Below are 23,754 nucleotides of genomic sequence, written 5' to 3' on the forward strand. Positions count from 1 at the left end.
AAAGCTCCTACAGAGAGTGGCAGAAGAGCTCCAAATCTCTTTAGAGGAAATCCAGGACCCTCAGCATAAACTCCTGGATATCCTGCAGCCTAGGGGCTCCAGTCAGGCTGCACTTTCAGTAAATGAAGCTATATGAGAACCAGCAGGGGCTGTGTTGCTGTGACTCTAAGAGCACTGCGGGGCCAGATGGCATGAGCCCCCGGCTATGTAGCAGTGAGTCATGGCCTGGCCTGGCCAGCTCTGTGCGTCTCTCACACTGTTGTCATCATGATATTAATCCAAAAGATGGCACACAATAGAGCACTGGAAAACTATAACTCACTGGTATATATTGTTGCATACAGAGCCTTCCCTTGGGTAGGGTGAATCCGGAAGACTGTTCCAGGCCCTGCGCTTTGTGGGGCCACACGGGCCAGTGCGATTGGCTGGCACGACCAGTCCCGGAAGAGACGAATCCATCACTTCTGCCCCGGGCCCGCAACCCCTTAGGGACGGCCCTGGTTGCATGATGAATGTATGGTTAACCTACAAAGAATTATACAGATGTGCTGGTCATATGTGACTGGAATGTGTTTAAATCAGACATGTCAGGGGAAGTTGATAAACAGTTTTTCCAGACAAAGAAAAGAGGCTGACATCTCAAGCCAGGTCTAGCCAAAAACGTTGGACTATACGTTGGCATCAAGGAGTGCGGGAAGATCCATTTACATTGTAAAAATCACAAGTAGGGGAGAAACCAACACGGCGTTTCCAGACAACAGTATGAGGGGCCAAAACCTAGTGCTTTGGGCTCTGCGTTTGGATCCTGGCTAAGGATTGTGCCCCCATCCCCAAGAAGACAGAGAAGCAATACTTAGTTGAAGCTAAGGAAGCAGAGTTCTTGTTCACCCACCTTTCCCTGAACTCCTTACTGGTCCAGGCAGCCACTGAATGATCCTGGCAACAGCACCCAAGGGCCGCCCCTGCAGATGGGGAGGCCAGGCATCTTGACCTTAAGGGGTGGAAGGTGTTTACATATACCATCCCTGCAGTATCAAATCTCAGACTCTCAGGCCCTTCATGCCAAATACGATTTCTTGAATTACTCTTTTAAGTTCCTGGATGTCAGGAACACATTGCTTCAGAAGGACAGGGCTCAGTTTCAAGCCCTTATTGATGAGGGCAAACTAGTGGCCACAACCTCTTTACAAGTTGCAGTCGATGCAGCTGATAGGGCATCAAATTCCACTGTGACCACAGTGAGAATATGTACCTTATTTTCAGTAACAAAACAATCATAAGTAAGGCCCTACTTAATTTATGATATTGTGGAAATTGTGGATCCCGTACTATTAGGTTTCCACCGCAATTTTATTTTAATTAGCTCACTTTGCATAGTCCACAATGTTGCATATCTTTTTAGGTTTACAACACACGCTTCTTTCGTCATTAATACAGTAGAAGCCATTTATCCGAGCTGATAGTGGGTGGGGCTTGTGCTGTCACCCTGGGTGGCTGGGGCTCGGGCTCTGAGCCCCATGCACTGACTGTAATATAGTTGCAGCAAAATGTCAAAAAAATTAGCTGGCATAGCATAATACTTAAGTGTTTATATTGTTCCAGCAAATTTTTCTTAACCAAATAGGACTTCTCTGGCTTTTCCAAATTACCGCAATTAATAAAGGTCCATTATTACTTTCCATGATTTTCCATGTCTTGTCCGCAACCCAGCCGCAATTATTTGACAGTCATCCCGCAATTCAAGTAGGGCCTTAGTCATAAGCAAAATTAATATTAATTTAGCAACTGCATATTCTGATATTTAGAGCCAAAGCTGCTTATCTTTGGAAATGTTTATCAATCATTTTACCTTGTGGGGGGATTATAGTATGATTCCCCTCCCCCCCAAAAGTGTCAAAGTCTGTTCATTCCATTGCAGCAGGATTATTAGTTCTTTATTTCTTCAATCCCTAAAATGACCTTTGAAAACAAATTACTTTGGAACTTCATTACTTTTGGGATATAAATTAAAAAGCACTTAGCCTCTGGCATCATTAGAACATTTGCATTGCACGGGATTCCAAAGCAGCTCGCGCACTGATAAATGACCCAGGAATTTCTACAAAACATTAGAAAGGTTTGCAGTATTGGCTCCTCCTTTTCCATGCATAAAGAAATTTTTTTGTTCTTAAGTTTTTCACACAACACACAGACATGATTTTCTTTGCACACTGCAAAAAAAAAAAAAAGTTCAACATGCAACTACTCCTCCCAGCACATAAATGACATGAAAGAACAACTTTCTAATGTAGAGTTTGTGCTATAGGATAGCACTCAGGAAACACTCGGCAACATCCCAATCCTAAAGTATTCAGAGAATGCGAACAAAGGACTGTCTCTCTCTAAAATGAGCAGAACATCATTCACAAACTGTAAAATTTAGAAATGTGAGATGCAAGAACAGGTCTTCAACACAGACCTGTGTGCTGTTATGAAAAGCCCGTCTAATGTGCTTGGCAGATCTGCATGAACAGCCGTTTTCTTCCCTGGGTAGTTCACTTTAAAACCAATATTTTTGCTGAAATAACAAATAAGAGCTCTACCCTTACAAAAGATAAATTACTTCAAATCCCTCAAACTGTGGTTTGGATCCAAACAGTGGTTCTTGGAAAATGGTAGGTTCGGGGCTACACCCCAGTTTCCTGTGTACGGTCTCAGCTAGCTCTTCTTAGCTTAATCACAAAAGCAATTATTTTCTCCTTCTGCCAGTCCCACTGAATCAATATAGCTGCAAAAGAACATGCTGCATATCATTCTGTGCGTCATCTGCAAAGTTGCCTGCTTTGATTGCAAAATCACTGTTGTTGATGTAAGAAACAGAAAGCCATCACCCCATGATTTTCAGATCCTAGATTGAGTTTGAAGTGCCAGCAGTTATGGAAATCTTGTTTTGACTGGTAAACTGTGTGAATCTGATACATAGCATGCGTGGAACATCAAAACATAATTTTCACAGTATCTCTTTTCTCCCAGTGACCACATTTTAGGCTAATGAATAGATTTGCCTTTGTGCATCTGCACTTGGCATTATTCAGGTTGAAATTGCTCCTATAGGAGCCAGTGAGAATATACTGGAGATAACAGGTGTGGCTTTCTCATTTTAAGAGTAAGATCCGAGTTTGTCAGAGAGCTACTGAAACTTTGCCAGAAAAGAAAATGGACAGGTTTTTTTCGACCTATAGTGAGCTAGATTTAGCTTTTTAAATACCCTTTCCTTGTTAAATAAGACCCTTTAAGGGACACTTCCTTTTGGGGGATATAACCTTAGCCGATGACCACTACCACCATGCAGAATGATGTCAATCTCACAGTAATCCTAGAACTGATTTTTATATCTGACCCATGAAAACTCCTGAAATGAGAACTTAATGTAATTTTAAACAGAAATCCATTTAAACAGATAGAGAACGTGCAAGGAGGTGGAGGGAAATCTTGCCTACATTTTTTTTTTCTTGCAAACCACAGACTCCAGAGAGATTACAGAAAACAGTTTGGAGGAAATAAGTAGAAACATACATAAAATGCAAACACATATTTGTGTTCTTCTAGCGAGAACCTGTGTGTGTCTTCTAATTTGCAAAGGAAAACGAGGTGCTGTGTGAACTTTTCCACAAGGGTTACTTTGCAAATCAGATTTGAGAATCTGTATTCTGAAGCCTGAATTCTGTCTATAAATGAAATTGTATTTGTCCTGTTAATATTCCTGAAGTTTCGGTTGGATGTAGTATTCTTCTCTGTCTGTCACTAACTGTTGTATACAGTTGTAAAAAACTGAATAAAATAGCTGCCAGTTTGTAACCCAGAGTGGCTGCATTTCATTGCTAGGAGAAATATTTTCTAAATATAGCTGGTGTGAAATTTGTAAAGCAATTTGGAATTAAATCTGCTTTATAAAACTAAAGTTACATTATGTGAGTAATCATCTTTATGCTCTATAAACATAAGAATATTCATTAGTATTATACATATTAGTATACTATGTATGAAGCTGTACTTACTATCTTCCCAAACAATGGCAACCTCAAATGACCAAGTCCAGATTAGTGGGCCGCTGAATACCTTTGGAAGTGGCTTCATGAGATAACACAGGCACACGATTGAAGCATCACTGATTTATGGTATGGTCCATAGTTTGTGACTGGTAACACACAATGTGACTGTGGACATCAATTTTACAGAGTGGAAGAGATGACAGCATGTGCTGTTCAATGTTCTGAAATGGTTCAATGAGAGTTATTGTTTCTGGGGCAAGTTGAAGCCTGGAAGTTTTTTTTGTGGGGTCGGCAATCAGGTGTTTGTTTTTCGAGACATTCGCATTATCCCAAAATTCTCTCCAGTGTGCCTCGGGATTGAATGAGGCTGCTTCAAGAGTTTTAGCTCGATCTCAAATAGGTTTGTGAGATTTCAGGCATGTCTTTGGAAGGTTCTGGAGATCCTCATGAATTGGTAAGTTCTAGTTGGCCATGGTTTGATCGTATGCACCAGTTGTGTGTGTTTGCGCATGTCCAGATTTTGGATGGGGCTAAATGTGCCAAAGTGGGCAGCCATTGAAGGAGGGTTGATTTTAATGTTCCAGTTATGATTCTCCTTGCGGCATTAAACTACACTTCCAGAGATTTAATATATGTGAGCTGGTACGCAATATTCAGTGATCAAGTATACCAGTGCTAGAGTCGCTGTTCAGGGTGTGTGTGTGTGTGTTCATCATCACCCTATTTCGTGTTTGCAAGTGTTTGGATGAACAAGTTCTTGCTTTTACTTTTTTGCATGCCTTTTCCAAATAAGGTTTAAAAGTCCAAGCTTCTGGCCAAGGTTACACACAGGTACTTCAGATAGGGCTCATTTCAGTCTTGCTGTCTGTAAAAGGTGAGACTGAGTGGTTCCTTAGCAGCTTTGTTGTTTAGGTGAAAGGCTATTACCAAAATTTTGGAGGCATTGGGGAAGAGCTTCCGGTATTAAAAGTATTTCACCATTATCTTGAGGTGCTGAAAGGATGTCACCAATGCTGGTGAGGTCTTTGCCTTATACCACAAAAGCAATGTCATCGACATAAGTGAAGTTGTGTGAAATTGTGTTGGGTAAGTCACTAGTGTAGATGTTGAATAGTAAAGGAGCCAGCATGGATCCTTAAGGTAGACCATTGATAGGGATGTGTGCTTTACTGATTGGCCCATTCAGAAGGATGTGGTATGTATGGTTGTTCAACACCGTGGCCAGGAGTTGTACACTGCTATAGTATTGGATGACCCTTGATCAACAGGCCATATCTCCATACTGTTGTAGGTGGCAGATAAATCTGTCCGTTCTGGTTTGCTTTTAAGATTCAGCTGGAAGCCAGCATATGACTAGTAATGGTGAGAGCTGGGTTGCAGAAATTTCCCTTCTGCTCTGAAACCGGCCTACTCCTTTGGCAGGATGATATCAAAGATAGGGGTGAGATGAGCCAGTGAGACCCTCTCTTTCAAGTTGTGGAAAGGCCTGATACTGGGCGATAGCTGGTGGCATGATTTGGTGGATTCCCATGTTTGAGGAGGGCAATGATGATTACCTCATGACTATCACCTCTTTGGGTGTCTTCCTCCATCAAATTGCAGCAGCGAATAGGACTGACCAACCATGCTCATCTCTTTGGCTCCAAATTCTTAAGAAATTCAGGATAAATGCCATGTTTGCCAGAAGCTTTTCTGCTTTTAGTGGCCATGAGGGTCTTGTTTATTTCTTCTCTAGTATATGGTGATCATAGAGGCAGGACTTTGCCAGACTTTTAGGAAGAGCTCTTTTTGAATCTTCTTTCTAGTCAGCTTATCAGGTATTATCTTTGAGCTACAGAGAAAGTGTGAGGCAGTGGCACTGACCGTCACTTTTGATTGTCGGTGTTTGCTGGGTCAGCGACTTTAAGCTTATGGAGGAGTGCCAGGGTTACAACGGGAATGCATGAAGTCAAGACCCTCCACTGTCTCATTCCATATCTTAAGTTGGCATATTTCAAAGTCTCTTAGTGCTTTTGTTGTGTCTGGATCTCCACTCTTTTCATACTCTTTGAAGAGTGCTTCTGTCTCCATCTGCCAAGCAAGGAGTGTAGACCTATGATAGCCATGGGAAATGAGCTTCACAGTTGCTTTGATAAGATAGTGAACTAAGTGGCCATAGTTTTCTGTATTCAACTAGATACAATTCACCAGTCTTCAACTTACGCAGTATGTGTAACCCAGTTTGCTTTGCGAAAATTTCAATGAAGTTTTTGGATTGAATTCAGTCAGTAGAACTCCACAGCTGACATGCAGAATAGTGGAGCAATACTGGCTGCAAGGTAAGTTACCAACCACTGTTTGTGAAGCTTGCAGGATAACATAATTATTGTCTTTCATCAGAAAGCAGAGTTCAGGGTTGTGTACTGTGGTACCTCTGGTTGAACAAAAAATCCCTGGTCATTTAGGGTCGAAAAGAAGATGGACAGCTGTGAACAAGGCCAATGTGTGAGTTACTCACCAGGTGCATCATAGCCCTGTTGTGAGTGATATCTATAAGTAAGGCTACATTTTAGTCAGGGTTATTTTTAGTAAAAGTCATGGACAGGTCACAGACAGTAAACAAAATTCATGGCCGAGGACCTGTCCATGACTTTTACTAAAAGTACCTGTGACTAAAACTTGGGCGGGGGGCTGCGGGTGCTCAGGAAGGTATAGGGTGGGGGGCTGCGGGTGCTCAGGAAGGTGTGGGGCAGGGGTGCCGCAGGTGCTGGGGAAGGTGGCCCGGGACCCTGCTGGTGATGGGGGAGGAGGGCTGGCAGGGGCTCACTACCCAGCTCCTAGGCAGCGGAAGGGCTAGGAGTCTCTGCGCGCTGCTCCTGCCACAAGAACCGGCTGCGCATTGGCCAGGAACCGCAGCTAGTGGGGCCTGTGGGGGCCGGGCCTGAAGGGGCAGGCAGCGTGCAGAGCCCCCTGGCCCCTCCGCCGCCTAGGAGCTGCAGGACCATGACAGTAGGAGCCAGGGAGCCCCGCCCCCAAGGTGAGCGCTCCTGCACACCCACCAACTCCCTAGTCCTGAACCCATCCCACACACCCAAACTGCTGCTGCTCACCGCTGCAGAAGTCACGGAGGTTACGGAAAGTCATGGAATCTGTGACCTCCGTGACAGACTCACAGCCTTAGCTATAAGTCAGTAACTTACATGGCTGGGTGGAGAGAAGACGGTAACATGGCCTTTGAATATTCAAAGTATGTAGGTTTGTAGATGTTCATTATAGTCATTTGTCCAATTCTTGGTGCAGGAGTAGAGATTCTCATGGTCTTGGATTGCTCCAGAATGAGGCATCTTTAAGACCATGCCTGATGTACATGGAGAGGCCATACTTTGCGTTGTTCAAAGTTAATTCATAGGTATGAATTTTGTAACTTGCTGCTTGCTTGTAGCCTGTTAGTATGAGTTTCTTGTTGAGGAACATCAGTGTTATTCACCTTGAGAACTCTTGAAAGATAGTCATATTTAGCATGTTAGAGAGAGAAGGTGGGTGAGGTAATATCTTTTATGGGACCAAATTCGGTTGGTGAAAGAGACAAGCTTTTGAGCTTGTGCAGCTCAAAAACTTGTCTCTCTCACCAACAGAATTTGGTCCAATAAGATATTACCTTACTCACCTTTTCTCTCTAGTATCCTGGGACCAATACGGCTACAACTACACTGCATATTTGGCATGTGACCGACCCTCATATTGAGTTGGTACATACATAGAATTGGTCCTGCGGTTCTTCAATGAAGTCCCAAACAAGGACTCCTAAGAAATTGATGACATTCATTGTGTTAATCAGTAACACATAACAAGAGCACCATGTGAAGGTTGTTGTCTTGCTCCTTCCCTCCCCCCAAATAAAACAAAGCCAATAGTAAAATAATTCAGACCACTATATCAGGTAAAACTTAAATCTGGTCAAGAGTTGTAACTCTCCCTTTCGCCCATTCTTAAATCCATCCCCATCCCACCACTTTATTCTACCATTGACAAATGTCCTGGCATATTAATGAAGATGTTGAGGAGATTTCCATCTTGTGTCATGCTATGGAGCAGAGAGTTCCAGCAGTAGTAATAAGAAGGGGAGAACTAAGACCACTGGACGTATCTAAGACCACTGGACGTCTTTGACTGCTTTTGGCAAGGAAAAATAATAGCAGTACTTTTGCACTCTTATAGCACTTTTCATATGAGAATACACAGTACTTTACATTATTTAGGGCTCACAACATGCCTGCAAGGCAGTTCAAAGAGAGGGACACACCGCTTCATGCAGTCATCTCTGGTGTGGAATACTGCAGTTGTTTAACAGTTCAGGATAGGTATGAAAAGGAATGGCATATGTTTGGATGTCAGGAGGAATTTAGGCAGGCCAAATGTAATTACCAGAATGGGCTGTGGTCAAAACACTGGCATCATGCAACTCTGCTTATCAAAAGTGGTGTGGGATTGCTGACCACAAATGGTCAGGACCTTGGTTTCTCATCTCATCTGACAGATGTCACTTCCCCTGCCACCCAGCCCACAAACACTATGCTGAGGTATTTGTTAAACATTGATAGAGAGAGAAGTGATACCCCATGAGTCACAACGCTGCTTTTGTTGTCTAGGTGTTCTTGGAGGTTTTCTATCCAAATAATGGCTCAGCTCAACCTTGCTTAGCCGGTGTGACCTGATGGAGTCATAACCAAGGTGGTATGACTGCACTAAAGTGACAGAAAGATTGTTAGACATAAAATTATTTGATAACTCTGGTCGTGATGTATCTGAAACTCTACATTTTCATTTGTATCCTTTCTGTAATCTGGGGTTCTCGATATACTCTAAAGAGAAGCATTATTCAAAAGTGGTTGTATTAAAATGTCCAAGGGAACAATGCTTTGGGCCATTTATTTGTGGTTGTGATACTGCGTATGCTCAGTCATTTTACAATGCAAAATAACCTTCTGAGTTCCATTTCTCCTTGAAAAAATCTTTGAAGCAAGGCTCTTGACGTTTTTCAGATCATTTTAAGAATGGGAAAGCTGTTGTCAGTTTTGTGATATGGAAACCCATTTTAGCTCATCAAACGTGTAATTAAAAAATTTAATTAAAAACAAAAAGGACAAGAACCATACGTTTGGATGAGGTCAGGTTTCCAAAACAGGATGCATCAGATGGCAGAAACAACAAAGTTAGGCTAATGTGTTTGCAAGGTATCTGCTGCTAAATTGACTTCATGCCTGGCTGGCCTCTTTCTGTTTAATACAGAGAAGTACAGAATCGAAAATCAACATGTGACACTTCAAAAATCAGATTTCAGATCTGATCAGGATCACAGTAATTACAGATAGAAGATCACATCTATACCCATGAAAGGACAGGAGGACAGCCTGCAGACCCTTAAGGATGGCACACACTGACTTGCTTCTAAGGCTTCTGAGGAGAAATTCTGATTCCATCCTGTCTGCTCCCCACATTTATTAGACAAATATTTTTGTGTGTTTCAAGTGGTGAACTGTGTTCAGCTAAGTTCAGGATCTCTCTCAGGGGTGTGCGTCATGGCCACCATTCTGGATGACTAGATAGGAAGATTTCCCTCATGCTCATTCAGTACCAGTCTTTAACTGTCAGCGGGTGTTGCTCCTGAGCTCTGACTTCAGTGTGTTACTTAGCGGTAAGCCCTGCTTTGTGCTGGTGCAGCTTGTCTACATTTGGGGTTTGCACTTTGGGTAGCTACATAGATGTAGTTACGTCAGTGGAAGTTTGCTTAGTGTATACGCAACGTCAGACGCTCCCTCCAGGGGTGAGGAGTGGGGGGTGGGGCTGGAGGTCCTTATTGGCATGCCCGGTCCTTGCTGGTGCAAGTAGTGAGGTGCTGAGGTTGACAAAGGAATTCATATCTCCCCCTAGCATTTTTGAGTTTTACCACGGGATTCTCATCGCTAGCTTCAGTGTCACAGACTTGAGATGTGTTATCCATTTTTCTCTTCTTTTAAGATTTTATTTAACACACCTTTTAATAATACTCCAACTACCTGTGAAACAGCTCTGCTTATGAAGTAGTATGAGAGTTCATATCTTCTGTAGACTGTTGTCACTTACATGATCACGCTGAACTTATGAGCGGGCGCTTACATTCCACTCAGTAGAAGCCAGCTGGGCACATACGAATGGTGGGAGAACACAGAGCACTATCTGTCCTAGGACAGGTTTGTATCTGTTCCTGGTCTCTCATAATGTGTGTATATAGTGCACTCGCTGCCTTCTGTGGGCGGAATGTGTGGCTGCAGCCAAGAGGGGATATATTGTGCAAACCCTAATGCATATGAATTGAAAAGGAGGGAAGAGATAAAAAGAAGGGGAGCTACCTGTGTCAGTGCTACCTACTCGTGAGGTTTTCAGATGAACCAAGTAGTTATATAGACATCTCAAATGTATATAGTGCCTTTCATCCCAAAGGATCCCAAAGCACTTTATTGCTTTGGACATACTGCACCATCAAAAGGCAGCCAGCAGGCACAGAACATCCTGTATAACAGCAGGAGCATAAAGACACCCATAAATCCCACTTTTACTGGGTCAGTTCTGTCTTTTCATATGAGATCTTGGAGTCCTATGCACTTATTTTGTTCTTTCACTTTGTCAGTCAAAATGTTTGAGTATTTTACCACTTGAAAGTGTTTGAGGTAGACTGCTAGCCCAACTTAAAAGGCTTTGTGTGTTCCTATCTCACTTTATTACTCACAAACCACTGTTCAAGGTCAAAGTTCGTCATAATGTGACAGGTGACAATATTGCAATGAGTCCAATGAGCTGATTACCCTGTAGTAAAAAATCCCTGCTTTGGCCCCTGACGGGACAACATTGGGAACATGATCTTAGGTCCCTCCTTTCCCTAACTAATCTCTGTGGTTGCCAGAACCATAGAGAGGAGGGAAGGGAGGGACAGATGTGGGGCAAAGGCAGAGCTCTACTCCACTGCTCTGGGTGGAACTATTCCAAATGGAGCAGATTAAAAAAAGGAGCCAGGAAGCAGAGCAATCAAATATTTCGCAATGCTAATCATTGTTGCCACAAGGGTCGTAGGGTCTGATTTTCAAAACATGATCCTTATCCATGTTTAAAGCAGACATCTTATTAAATGTCTGCTTTAAGGAGCAGAGACTTTATGGACTCTTTTATGTCCACAGAGAATAGGCACAATCTCAGTTTTAAGGTCCATTGTGAAAGACTAATAAATTGTGTGTCATTTTACTTACCTACTTTGGCTATCTGAATTGCTAAGGCAAACCTGCTGGATTTGTGTCTCTGAGTCTAGTCAAACCAGGTGCTGAGATCACTAAGGTAACTCACCTCCTCTCCCCTCCCTTCCCTCTTGTTCTTTTTAAAGCAGTTCTCTAGTCATGCTGCAAAAATCCTATTTGCTTTGTGTTTATCTGATCTTCCTCTGGTACTGGGGGAGAGAATTACCATCTACATTGCAGAATTGTAATTATAAAATTTCTGCTGTAGCCTTCAAACTGTATTCAGATAATTTCAAGGGTACACAAGTGGCTGAACACACAGCCCTCTGAACTAGCAATCAGTTGGCATTTTTATTTTTTTGAGAAGCTGGCAAATTGAATTGGGAAAATTCATTCTGATGCCAGCAGGGGGGGTGCTCTTGACTGCTGCCAGTTAAGAGATTCATTGAAAGTGCAACATAATGGGAAGGGAGTTTTGTAATAAGCAGTCATAAAGCTCTCTTGATTAACAGGCCTGTTAGGTTAAGAGGTGCATTGTTCCGGTACTTCATGTTGCAATGACAAGAAGGGCAGGGAGTGGAGCTAGCTACAGCAAGTCATGCCCTTTGCCTCACAAAAAGGAGAAAAAGGGGGAAGAAAAGCAGTGCTACTTTTTAATGAGAGAAGTTGATAGCTGCATTTCTGTGCTTACTTGGTATCAGTTTTCCATTATTACAACCCAACACTAATATCTTTTTGCTCATTATTGATGCCCATGAGATTCCAGCCTGCCGGAACCCTGCTGAACTATGGCGCAGCGGCTAAATGTGGTGTTTCAGTCACGAATGCAATGTGGTGTAGGTTAAAGGTGTTAAAGTACTGGATGCAGTCAGATCTGCCTGTAGGCAACCATTTGAAATAATGCAGGAATCTGAAAATAGTGTATGTACTTCTCCTAAAAACACCTTTTGAAATTGTTAACACATCTAAACTAAAGTAACCTCACCATTTCATGTAGCAAACTATGAATGTCCTAAGGACTTCTATAAAATTCCATAGAAAAATTTTAAATACAGACTTTGAGCTGGCCAAATGTCTTTGAGCTAGTGCTTTTACGTCACCATGAAGGAGACCCCAGGCTCAGTTTCTGGTCTTGGCATAACTATCAGCTGCACCTTTTATAAGAGATGGGTCTGATTTTAAATCCAGTTTTATGGCTCGCTGTACCTGGCCCAGCAGGGATGCACTTTCTACATTATAAAATTACATCATGTATGACCACGGTGGTAAACAATTAAGTTAGCTGACTCACTGCAGAACATGAGTTCGCAGTCTACTTAGGCCAGGACAAATTGCCGCTGGTGTTGTGTATCAGCTAATCATGACTGAACCCTGCAGAGTTAGTTGAAATGATGCTGATCACAATTCATCCTGGCCTAACCTAACCACTAACTTGTGGTCACACTGTGTAATCTAACTTGCATCTGCTCACTTTAATTTGCAGTTGGGTTCAAACACAATAAAACTTTATAATGCAGACAAACTGATTCAAATTGGGTTGGGTTGTACCAGTCAGCAAATTAGTATTTCTTTCCAAGACTGCCATCTCGTTCTCCAGAATAGGTGTTGATTTAAAATAGAAGAAGGAAGAGAAGAAAGTCTCTAGCTCTGGTGGCGGTGGCGGCTTTCAAAAGTTCTCTAGCTGTTACAGTTGCAAAGAAGGTATCAAAAATGTGAACCAAATGTAATCAATGCAGAGATGTCTATGTGAATTTGCAGAGAGCCTAGGACAAAAGCTCTAAGAGGTGGGAACTGCCCTATTCATGTTAACTTAGATGCCCAATAAAAACAGAGATAGGTGTGGCTTCATGAAGCCAAAAGGGCAGAGGAGAGGAGGGGAGCCCAGAGGGACATCTGAGAAGACCATTTTGTAGACCCTAGCAGTGCATCCACCATCAGGCACAGAATGGGTGGTCCCTCTACTTAGTATAACTAATGGGGCGGGGGGGAGGGAAATTCCCCAGTAGAAAATGGCTGCTTTGTCAAAATGGAGATTTCCACAGGAAATGTCCATTTTTGATTACACATGCTGGATTGTTGTTGGAAAAAATATTTTTAATGAAATTTTTCATGTAGGGAATAATTTCAAAAATTATTTCTGGACCAGTTCTATTATTTACATGTCCATAGATTGATTCACAGACTCCTACTTACAGAAATTACTTTATACATCACTTCTGGATTGGGCCTGGATACGTCAATATGACCTGCCCAGGGCCACAGAGGTGTGATCGGTATCAGAGATGAGCCTGGAGGCCTTAAACCCAGTCGTCTTCTCAGATCAAGATCATGCCAAGTACAGAAGAATATTTACTATAATTAGTTAAATAAATAAATTAAATAAAAATTGGTTGCAAATAATGAGCATAACAGATAGTGCCTTTTCTGTATTTAGGCTTAAACTGACCCTGACTTTCTGATCTGACTAATAACGTTACTATAATCATAGACTGTGTGTCATAGGTCAGGCTCTATGATTGTGTCTTTCCTGAATTAATGTCGAGAACTTTTTCCATAATTAGCAAGATGTTGGTTGGAAGTCCTTACTTGGCCTTTGGCCATCAGTATCTGTGTCCATTAGTCCATATTTTAAACAGAACCAGGCATAAAAATGTCAATGAATTTTGCAAGTAAACACACTTTACTCTAGTTTCATTGATGAACAGACGTATCCGCTTTCATTCCTATCCAGTTTCAAAATATTAAGCTTGCAGATAATGTGCCAGTCAAAACAGCATTTTAATAAAGGCAGGCAGGCAGGTTCTCTTTCTTATCTCAATGAAGTGAGCTGCACTTTAAATTAGCTAGTGTGCGATGTTAGAATAGATGGTGCCTAAATGAGTTTCAATTATGTTTGCATAATAACAGGACATCCCTCTCAGGAGCCTTTAACAAGATTAAAAAATGAGCTTCCAGTTTGCTTTTTCCAGATCTCTTTCATGACATGTACCTGACGGTATGAATGGGCAAATAGATTAATATTTGGATTCTGGCGATACTCCGTTTAGGGGGTGCAAACATCTGGAGCCCGCCAAATGTGAGTATCCTCCAACTCCAAATATCTGTCTGACAGCCTTCCATCCCAAAAGGGCTTAGGCTTCTCGCCGCTCATGAGCCATCTGGGGGTTTTGTTAATGTCTCCAGGGCCCTGATCCTGTGAAGACTTTTGCATGAGCTTAACTTTATGCAGGTGAGTTGTCCCACTGCATCAATATTTTGCAAGATCAAGACCTTGAATCTTAACAAAGACACCAATACTAACAACTGTGCTGTTACATGTAGAGGTTTGAAGATTATTTTACTGAGTTCAAAATGTTTCATGATTTATCAAAAAATAAACAGGCCTTTTCTCCTAAATGATAATTCTCTTCCTATCTAAAATTTTACTTTATCTCTTCAACTAACATAGATAAACTGGATGTAAAAGGGATGGCTGCAGTGTTCCAGACCTGTATATTATTATGTTGATTATTCCAAATTTAATCTTATTTGTTTGTCATGAAGATCTCTGGTGCTCGATTTTGAGATTAGAAGTGTTAAAGAAAATGAAAGGGGAAACCACCTGATGCAGTTGCATAAATTTTAGTTTCCAAATTAACATCAACAAAAATCTATCCATAAACTGCAGCAGTATCTGTAGTAATACTCTCTTAATAAGGAAATCTGATTCTTTATTGTTAATTAGGAAAAGTAGATACTGGAAAACAATTTGGAATGAGAAGATTCATGTGATAGAACTGACTACTTAACACAGAATGGTACATTTCATTACCATTTATAGGTTATTGTGTATCTTGGTTTCTAACTCTGTTCTGTACCGTTGCTCTTTTGAGAGCTGGTTCTAAACAGAGATAATTGCACACGAATGTGCACTGTCTTTTAATTTAACGAGTGGATTTGATCCTGAGACAAGGAAGGAAAAAGAATATTTTATTTTTTGGGTTGTAAGCTACTGAGAGCATGGATTGTCTCTCATGGCACCTAGTGCAGTAGAGCTTCAGTTGTGGCTGGGGCCTTTTGGTACTGTTGCAATACAAATAAATAAAACTGGCTCTATTGCCTACACCTTACTTAAGTTCTCTTTTCAGCTTGTATGATATATGTTTGGATAATACTTTGTTTATATAGACCTTTTATTATAGATCCTGTTTATCCAGAAGGTATCCCAAGATATTTCCCAGAGAGTATACAGTGCTACTGAAGTGCAGCCACCTCTGGGGTGGAGGGTGGCAGCTGACCAGAACATTGCATGTTGCATAGCAGTGAGGTGGGAGGATTTTTTAATCAAGACGATCAAGACAGTGCTCTTAAGAACAATGCATTCTGCTTGTTAATGTCTGTGCAGCAGTGTTTAAGATCTGGTCTGATAGTTCCTAAATACAATAAAATATGTCATGCTTCAGTGTATATGAAAGTTCTACTGTTTGTTTGTATTAAGCTTTGCCTCTCCAGGGGAACGAACAGATAACAGATGCAAAAGTGCAGGTTTCTGTGCTTGTTTGAAAAACTGTTGGAGAACAATGCCTCATCCCCATGTATATGCTATGGATGTCACAGCAGCAGACAGTTGTGTACCATTTGTGTCAATATGCAGGTTAATGTGACTTTGCAAGGAGCTAGAATTAACCCCCACTGAAGCTTTCTCTTTCCCTTCACAGGTTGTTAGTCGAGTGGCAGCACAGCAAGGATTTGACTTGGATCTTGGATACAGGCTACTGGCCGTATGTGCAGCCAACAGGGACAAATTCACTCCAAAATCAGCTGGTAGGAAAAGGCTATTTCCATTATATCAATAGTTCTTTCAGGGTCAAATTCTGAACAAATATCACCAAGTATCTTGCTCCATCATAGCTACTGAATGTGCTGGCCATGAACCAGGGATACCTGATGCTGGGAACCCCTGCATTCTCTCCAAAAAGTGTCACTCGCTGCCCTGGTGCTCCTCCTAGTTAGTGTTACTTCCAGAAACAAGGTCCTTAATATTCTATAACCCTGAGATGGAAAAAAATCCCTCAGGGAGAACCTATACACCCAATCCCACCATTTTAGTGAACTCTTAATCTCTTGCATTGCCTTTCTATAATGTGTCTATTTGTCTCATTCTTTCAAATTCCTTCTACAATCCTAACTGTATCTAGTGTGGACTTTTTGTTGTGTGGGCCATAGGTGTCTGTATAAAAGAGTACCACTTGTTCTTACAATTTGTGCTGTTTGGTAGTATTCCCACCTATTCTTAACCTATATAATACCATGCAAGCACCATTCCAATAGTCTGGCAAACAATGCATTCACTTCTATTTTACCACAGCTTTCTACCAAAGTAGCAATAATGGACCCTTGACATGTCACCATTGTGTGGGAGAGATGAAGAATCCATTGTTTTGTGTCTTTTTGCCGCACTTGCTTACATTTATTTACTGTGCTTAATTTTCACCTATTCTCTTAGTTGACTAATGTCAATATAGCACACACAATCTAGGAAAATGAGCAGATAACTGCTCCTTTTCAGAATTGGACATACTTAATTGTATTGCCTTCGTGCTTAGTATCGACTGCCATGCCACCACAGTCACAACCTCAGCAAATGTTACCTCCTTCCAAGACAATAATTCTTACAGTGAACTGATTGGATCCTACCACTGATTCTTATTGGTGCCAAACTTCCATTCATGGGTAACTTTTGCCTTCAGTGTTCAAGGCAGTTCCTTATCAAATAGTGGGTCATGCCTTATGTCATACTCATTGACTTCACGGATTTGCCTTTTGTGTGATTACCAGATTATTAATTTTGCTAAATGTCCAATAAATTGTCCATGATTTTCACTCCTCTAAGCACCTCCATGAAATATTTATTGGCTCTCAAAATGTTCTATCCAATTTATTAGGCATGATCTCCCATTTGTGAATTATCTCCAGTGATAGCTATCTGTTCTTTCCCTGATTAATCTTATCAGAGGCTTTTTAAATCCAGCTTTGTGTGCATTAAGATTCCTCTATTTCTAAATATGTTTAAAATAGACCTACTAAAGGTGCCGTGTAATTTCTTTTGCAACTTTTTCCTGATGTGGATCCCATCACGGTGCTGGCAGAGGGAAGGTTGTCAGTCTTTAGACATTTTCATTTCTTGATTCACTTTTCTTGCGTAGTCTTGACAACCTCCAGTTTTTCATTCCTTCTAGGGAAATGTTATGTCTGTGTTTGGCTGCTGCAAATAATTATTTTTTAGTCATATCTGTCTTCACTCGGTGCATTTCCCTTGCAACCCCAGAAAGGTATCGCTGTCTCTGTCATTAGCTGCTTGTAACTTTATGTATTTGGGAGTAAAAATCCTTAATTTTTAGCTTAACATATGATAGTAAGAATCTTCTTTTCACTCTCCTTCTTTGCTTACCATTTCCTACTCATGTACACAGCTTCATCCTTTAATTCCAATGACCTGAGGTGTTTGCTTTGACACGTGCCTGTTTTGCCTTGTGTTTCACCAATAATATTTGCATTTCCTTTTCCATAAACATCAACTTTTCACAATCGCCCTTGTTACCAAATTTGCTAGAGTAGGAGCATAACCATGGGCATCTATTAATGAATCTGTGAAAAGTCGCATCAGTAGACGTAGTCCGTGCCCAGAAGGACTTATGTTCGCATGGCAGACATGTGAGAGCTACTACAATAAGTGGGGAAATTGGAAGGTGGGCAGACCCGAGTTACAAAAGCAAGGTCACTCCTAATCATTCTGACAGGAGGGGTTCATAGTAAATTCCAAATAGCCTCACTGCTTTATGGTCTGTTAAGCCACAATGATTCTACTCCCTCATGCAACTTCCGCTAAGATCTTCTGTCAGTTTTTTCTTGACACTACCTTTTCTCCTTCAGCGTTTTCTCTGGATCTTTCTAAGTACTCTATATTCCTCAGTATTTATAGCTCCCTTCATGACTCACTTCAGTTATTATGTCAAGAAGTCTTGCATGTGTAGTTTCTGAATAACATTTTCTTTTTCCCCAGCCTGGCTTGTTGATTTTCTTTAGGACACCTTCAAAACTTTATCTGAATGACCCCCTTTCCTACTCCCAAGATGTGCTGATGTATATCCCGCATGATTTTTTAAAATCAAATAGTTTTTTGGAGTATTTTCTTTCTCTGGACTTAATGTTGAGGAATGTGCAAGGGTTTGAGTCCATTCCTACCAATTACACTTTAATGTTATTAAGGAAAGATACTTCTATAAATGCTGTTATTCCATATTGTCCACCACTTTGACATGTGAGATAAGCAAAATTTCATTAGAGAGAGGTAACCAGAAATTGTTGAAAACCCCTCTGCAGCCCATAGTTTCTAGATTACTTATTTGGTCTAAAATGACTATGAGCCTCATTTTTTATGTGTAAAAATCCAAAAATATGAGATGCAGTGATTATTAAATGGTTCGTTATGTATCCCCTATCTATTGTTTCTATATGTGTTACATAGAAATCATTAGGAAAGTCAAGTGTTGCCTTAAAAAATAAAGTTGTTCCCATTAATAGTAATTTCTTGCCAACATCTTTTTATAAGTTAAAGTGGCTTAGCTGAATCTTTTTTAAAAGGACGTTCCAATTAGAAAAGTAACTGTTAAAATTGCCCTTACTGCGTACTTGCTGCATGTGTATCCCCCAAATCATACCTGCTAACGTTACTGAAAACCTCTTTTGTGTGGGTGTGTTAGAGTATTGCCATACAGGACATACAGTTCTCGGAGATCAAGCTGGGGTATATTCTGACTCATGCATCAGTGGCCAAATTGTAAGCTAATTTCTAACGGCAGAATCTTTGTTACTGGGATGATGTAAGTGGGGAAAATCATAGCTTGATTTTCAGTTCTCAGATTTAGTTTGCAGAGCTGATAGTTAGAATAAACATCTTTTTTTACTTTTAAACGGAGCAGAATTAATCTGGATATAACTGAGAGGCTAGATATGGTACCCTAAAATAGCCTTTTTACAGAGGCATTTTCTTGTATTTGCAATCCAATGTCTTGAGAGCTGAAGATCTGCTTTTTATTATTGTGCATATTTTGAACTTTTTTCCCTTCATGAGTTGGAATTGCTTTACTAGAATCAGTCACTTTGTTATGGTTAAAGGGGTTGGTACTGGCACTTCCTGTCAGTTAGGAAAGTATTTCCTTTTTGAGGAGTGTCTTCTTTACAGTTAACACTGAGTCTTCATATACCATGGTGAGACTCCAAATGACTTCAGTGCAAAATGGAATTTTGGAGAGCAAACTTATCACATGCAAATTCTTAACGGTCTAAATTGATCCATCTATTTGTTGTAATGCAAAGGGTAATATTTTAACAGTCTTGTGTTTAAGAAAAAGTACATGACTGTTAACTATTTGCCCTTCGGTAATGTTTTTCATATTAGGATCCCAAAGCATTTTGCAAGCATTAACTGTGGGACTAGATTTGGAAGATGTGCAAACCCTTAGTTTATTTAAGGGTCTGGTCTCCCTGTTCTAGTTTGATAGCTCCCCTTAACAAAGAATGACTGGCAAATCGGAGAGGCACAATACCCGAGGGCTCTAAACCCAGAGGCTTCACAGCGGTTTGTGAAGTACAGACAAGAGAGCAAATGTTGGGACAATGCAGTGGAATGTGTAGTGCAGTGGTTTGTATTGTGTAGGCAGCTGAACAGTTGGATTGACCACCAGACACACTGCAAGAACGTTGCGTCCCAAAAGACCTGAAACATCCTGGCTATTATCTTTGATTCCTTCTGTGAAAAGAAAGTTCCCATTGGCTTCAGTGGGACCAGGATATCACCCCGATATATAAATGGGCCTTTTTGTGTATCACAATACAAGAATTCTTGCAATACACAAGTCCCTCACTCTTGTAGAAGAAGTGCCTAACAATTTACACTAGTATCAAGTTCACAATAAGGCCAGAATTGGAATTTATACTGACACGCTCCACAGTATGGTTGAGGGACTTCGAGGAGGTGGTGTTGGGAAGCTGGCACTGTTGCTGTTCGTGCTGCAGCTTTTCTGTGGATGAAGAGAAAATTCATTCTGCCGCTTTTCACAAACATTAAATGTGTTTATAAAGTTCTGTTTCCCCCCATGCCCCAACCCCACCCTGAAAAAAGAAAGAGATTATTGTTACATTGGCAATAAGACAATATGCATTCAAAAATGAGGATGCCAACTGTAAATATCTATCCCATTTTCTTAGAACTATGATTATTTTTCCTTTTTTGGGGAGAGGGGCAGGTAAATGGCATACCAAAATAAAATTAATTTGCTAAACTACTCATTGAGTTGTGTATACTATAGGGATGAACAAACGACTTTTTGCCAGATAACAAGTGGCTTCAAATGTCAATCATCGCCAAAGTTTTCTGGAAGCTTGGATTGGTCCAGATCAGTGTCATTCACTGCCTCCTCTCCTCTCTAAGCCCTGCAGCCACTATGTCTTTCCTCTCACTACTCTAGGGTGACCAGATGTCCCGATTTTATAGGGACAGTCCCGATATCTGGGGCTTTTTCTTATATAGGCTCCTATTACCCCCCACCCCCGTCCCGATTTTTCACACTTGCTGTCTGGTCACCATACACTACTATTCCATCCCCCTAACATTTTAATTTGGGGCAAATCAGTTCTTAGGTTTTCTCTGCTTAGCTCTGAATTGCTGCCCACTGGATTTTAGACCTCTCCATTGACTTGTGTCCCAGAGCACTGTGTATATGTGGTGTGCACACTGGAGGGTCCAGTCATTGCCAGAGTAATGATGAGAGCAACATGTAGAGGTCTCCAGACCTGGTGGCAATCTGAAATGACAGGGAGGAGGAAGTGGTGAGGGAAGGACAGAGATGAAGGAAGATGGTTCATTGGGTGTGGTGGGAAGGAGAAGCTTCTGATGGGTGCATCTTTAAAAGGTGAGTTCTTACATTTTATTAGCTAATGCATTGCCACTAAAAGGAGGTAAAGTCCTAGTGAGGAGAAGGCAGTTTGTAGTTTTCACATGTGTTTAGCAGTCAGGGTGAAGACTCTGGGAGCCTACAGGGCCAGTGCAACCACTAGGCAAACTAGGCGGCCGCCTGAGACGTCAAGTGGTTGGGGGAGGCCAAAAGCATGCTCCACGGAGGTGGTGGAGCGGAGATGAGCTGGTGCAGGAGGGCGTGGGGAGGGCCGCCTGCAGCAAGTAACGGGCGGGCGGGGACACAGGGGAACCGCTCCCCGCCCCAGCTCATCTCTGCTCCGCCTCCTCCCCTCAGCATGTTGCTCCGCTCTGCTTCTCTCCCTCCCAGGCTTGCGGCGCCAAACAGCTGATTGGCACTGCAAGCCTGGGAGGTGGGAGAGGTGGAACGGTGGTGGCGTGCTCAGGGAGGAGGCAGAGCAGAGGTGAGCTGGGGTGGGGAGCTGCCGCACGGCTCCCCGGGCTGAGGGGCCAGGGGGTGGGGGGGAGTTGCCGCAGGGGGGGCACCTCAGGGTGGAGGGGTGGGGAGCTGCCACAGGGCTCCCGGGGGGGCTGAGTGGGGTGCAAGGTGGAAGTTTTGCCTAGGGAGCGAAACATCCTTGCGCCAGCCCTGGGAGCCTAGGGTTTATCTTGATCTGCTAACATGTGTTAGTCGAAAAACGGAGTTGTCTTCACTAGGACTTTTACTTCCATGTTCGTTGCCACGTGTTAGCTGCTGTAAGGTGAGAATACATGTTTTTTCCTAGTGAAAACAAAGCCTGTTAGGTTATTGTTGGGGAAAATATCTGCCCCAAACTCTTCTAAAGTTCATCCATTACTGGCACAGCTCCTACATAGTGTACTTGTGCAGTTTTTTCCCCCACTTTTTGGCCGAAGCCCTTTGGGCATGGAGTGCAGGGGTTGCAGGATGGGTACAGGGTTGGGCAGGGGGCTCAGGGCAGGGGGTTAGGATGCAGAAGGGGTGCAGGTTGCGGCAGGGGGCTCAGGGCAGGGGATCCGGGTGCAGGAGGGGTGCAGGGTACGGCAGGGGGCTCAGGGCAGGGGGTCAGGGTGTGGGGTGCAGCAGGGGGCTTATGGCAGGGGGTCGGGGTGCAGGAGGGGTGTGAGGTGCGGCAGGGGGTCGGGGTGCAAGAAGGTTTTGCGGGGCAGGTCCGGCCCGGCGTGCACGAGGGGCAGGGCATGCTCCCTGCCTGCCTGTCCGTCCTGCCCCCGCGCTGCTCCGGGAAGCGGCCGGAACCTGGAAGGCGGGGAGGGGACACAGGGGTCTGTGTGTTGCCCCAGCTGCGCCTCCAGGCACCACCCCCTGCAGCTTCCATTGGCTGGAAACTGGAAACTGTGGCCAACAGGAGCTTCGGGGGAGGTACCTGGAGGCGCAGCCAGGGCAACACACAGGCCTCTGTGGTGTCCCGTCCCGCCCCCCAGGTCCCAGCCACTTCCCGGGCAGGCAGGCAGGGAGCCTGCCGTGCCCCCGGTGCGCGCCAGGCCGGAGCTGCCCTAGGTAAACACTGGGGGGCTGCGGGGAGCTGGCCGGCCGCAGAAAATCGCGGGCTGCATGTTTGAGACCCCTGTTCTGGAGAGTGCCTAGGGAGACCCGTCTGGCATGAAAAGTATTAAAAGTTATTGTGTGGTTTTTCAATAGTAATGGTGATTTAATGACTTGTGCCTCTTGCCTCCGTTTCTTGGCATTTAACCTGTCATAATGGCTGCACCTCCATTTACTCTTATAGCCCATGCTGCTGTGTCTGGGCCACTGCCTCTGTAGCAGGTCGAATGCAGCATTTCCCACCCTGAAGACAGATGACACAGCTTTTAAAAATAGATGTTTGTCTCTTTTCATGACAGCTGCTCCCAAAATATCAACAGTAAATTCCGTTGACTTGTTGACACCTATAGGGAATGGCCCAGCAGGTTAGTTACATGCTCATTTGCTTCTGAACTACAGGCTACCTGCATGCCTTTGTGTTTGCCTGTCTTTTCTCTCCTCTTAATGCCTCCTCCCTCAGTGCGGCCTGAGTTCTCCTTGCAGCATAGTGCTGATTGGGACCCCTAGAGGTTCCAGGATTTAAATGAAGGCTCTTTGGAGCATGAGCTTGGCTGCTTTTGCCCTTCCAATCCAGCATTTTCAGTTGTATAATGCATTTATTTTAAGGCCTATTATGCAAGTAAAATGGAGTTCACAGATCATGTGGTTTTGTTTTTTTTTTGGTAAGTCAGGAAGGAAATAATTTGCTACAGGTTTTTTTTTCATAAATACTTTAACAAGCTGCTGAACTTTTCCTTGCTCCCAGAGTAGCTTTTGCTTTTGTCAGTAGGCCAAGCTGGGGCCAGACAAGGGGACGACAGGATGAGATCATACAGGAGCTTTGTCGGAAAAAGACAGTGTTCGATATCTCTGCACTGAGAGAGGCCTGAGGGCAGTATTGTGCAGAGAAAGTACCTCAGCAGTCACTGAGAAACTGCAGCAAATGAATCCTGTGACAGCCTG

At 42.8% G+C, this 23,754-nt stretch overlaps 1 protein-coding gene across 1 annotated transcript in view; it reads left to right on the forward strand.

Moving 5' to 3' along the window:
* ZMIZ1 (zinc finger MIZ-type containing 1) overlaps positions 1-23,754 on the forward strand; it is a 472,323-nt gene that overhangs the window by 292,612 nt on the left and 155,957 nt on the right. The window contains 1 exon segment of the mRNA XM_073353233.1: positions 15,973-16,078. Within this exon segment, the coding sequence (XP_073209334.1) occupies positions 15,973-16,078 (106 nt within the window).

This window comes from Lepidochelys kempii, chromosome 7 (assembly GCF_965140265.1).
Source record: "Lepidochelys kempii isolate rLepKem1 chromosome 7, rLepKem1.hap2, whole genome shotgun sequence".
NCBI lineage: Eukaryota > Metazoa > Chordata > Testudines > Cheloniidae > Lepidochelys > Lepidochelys kempii.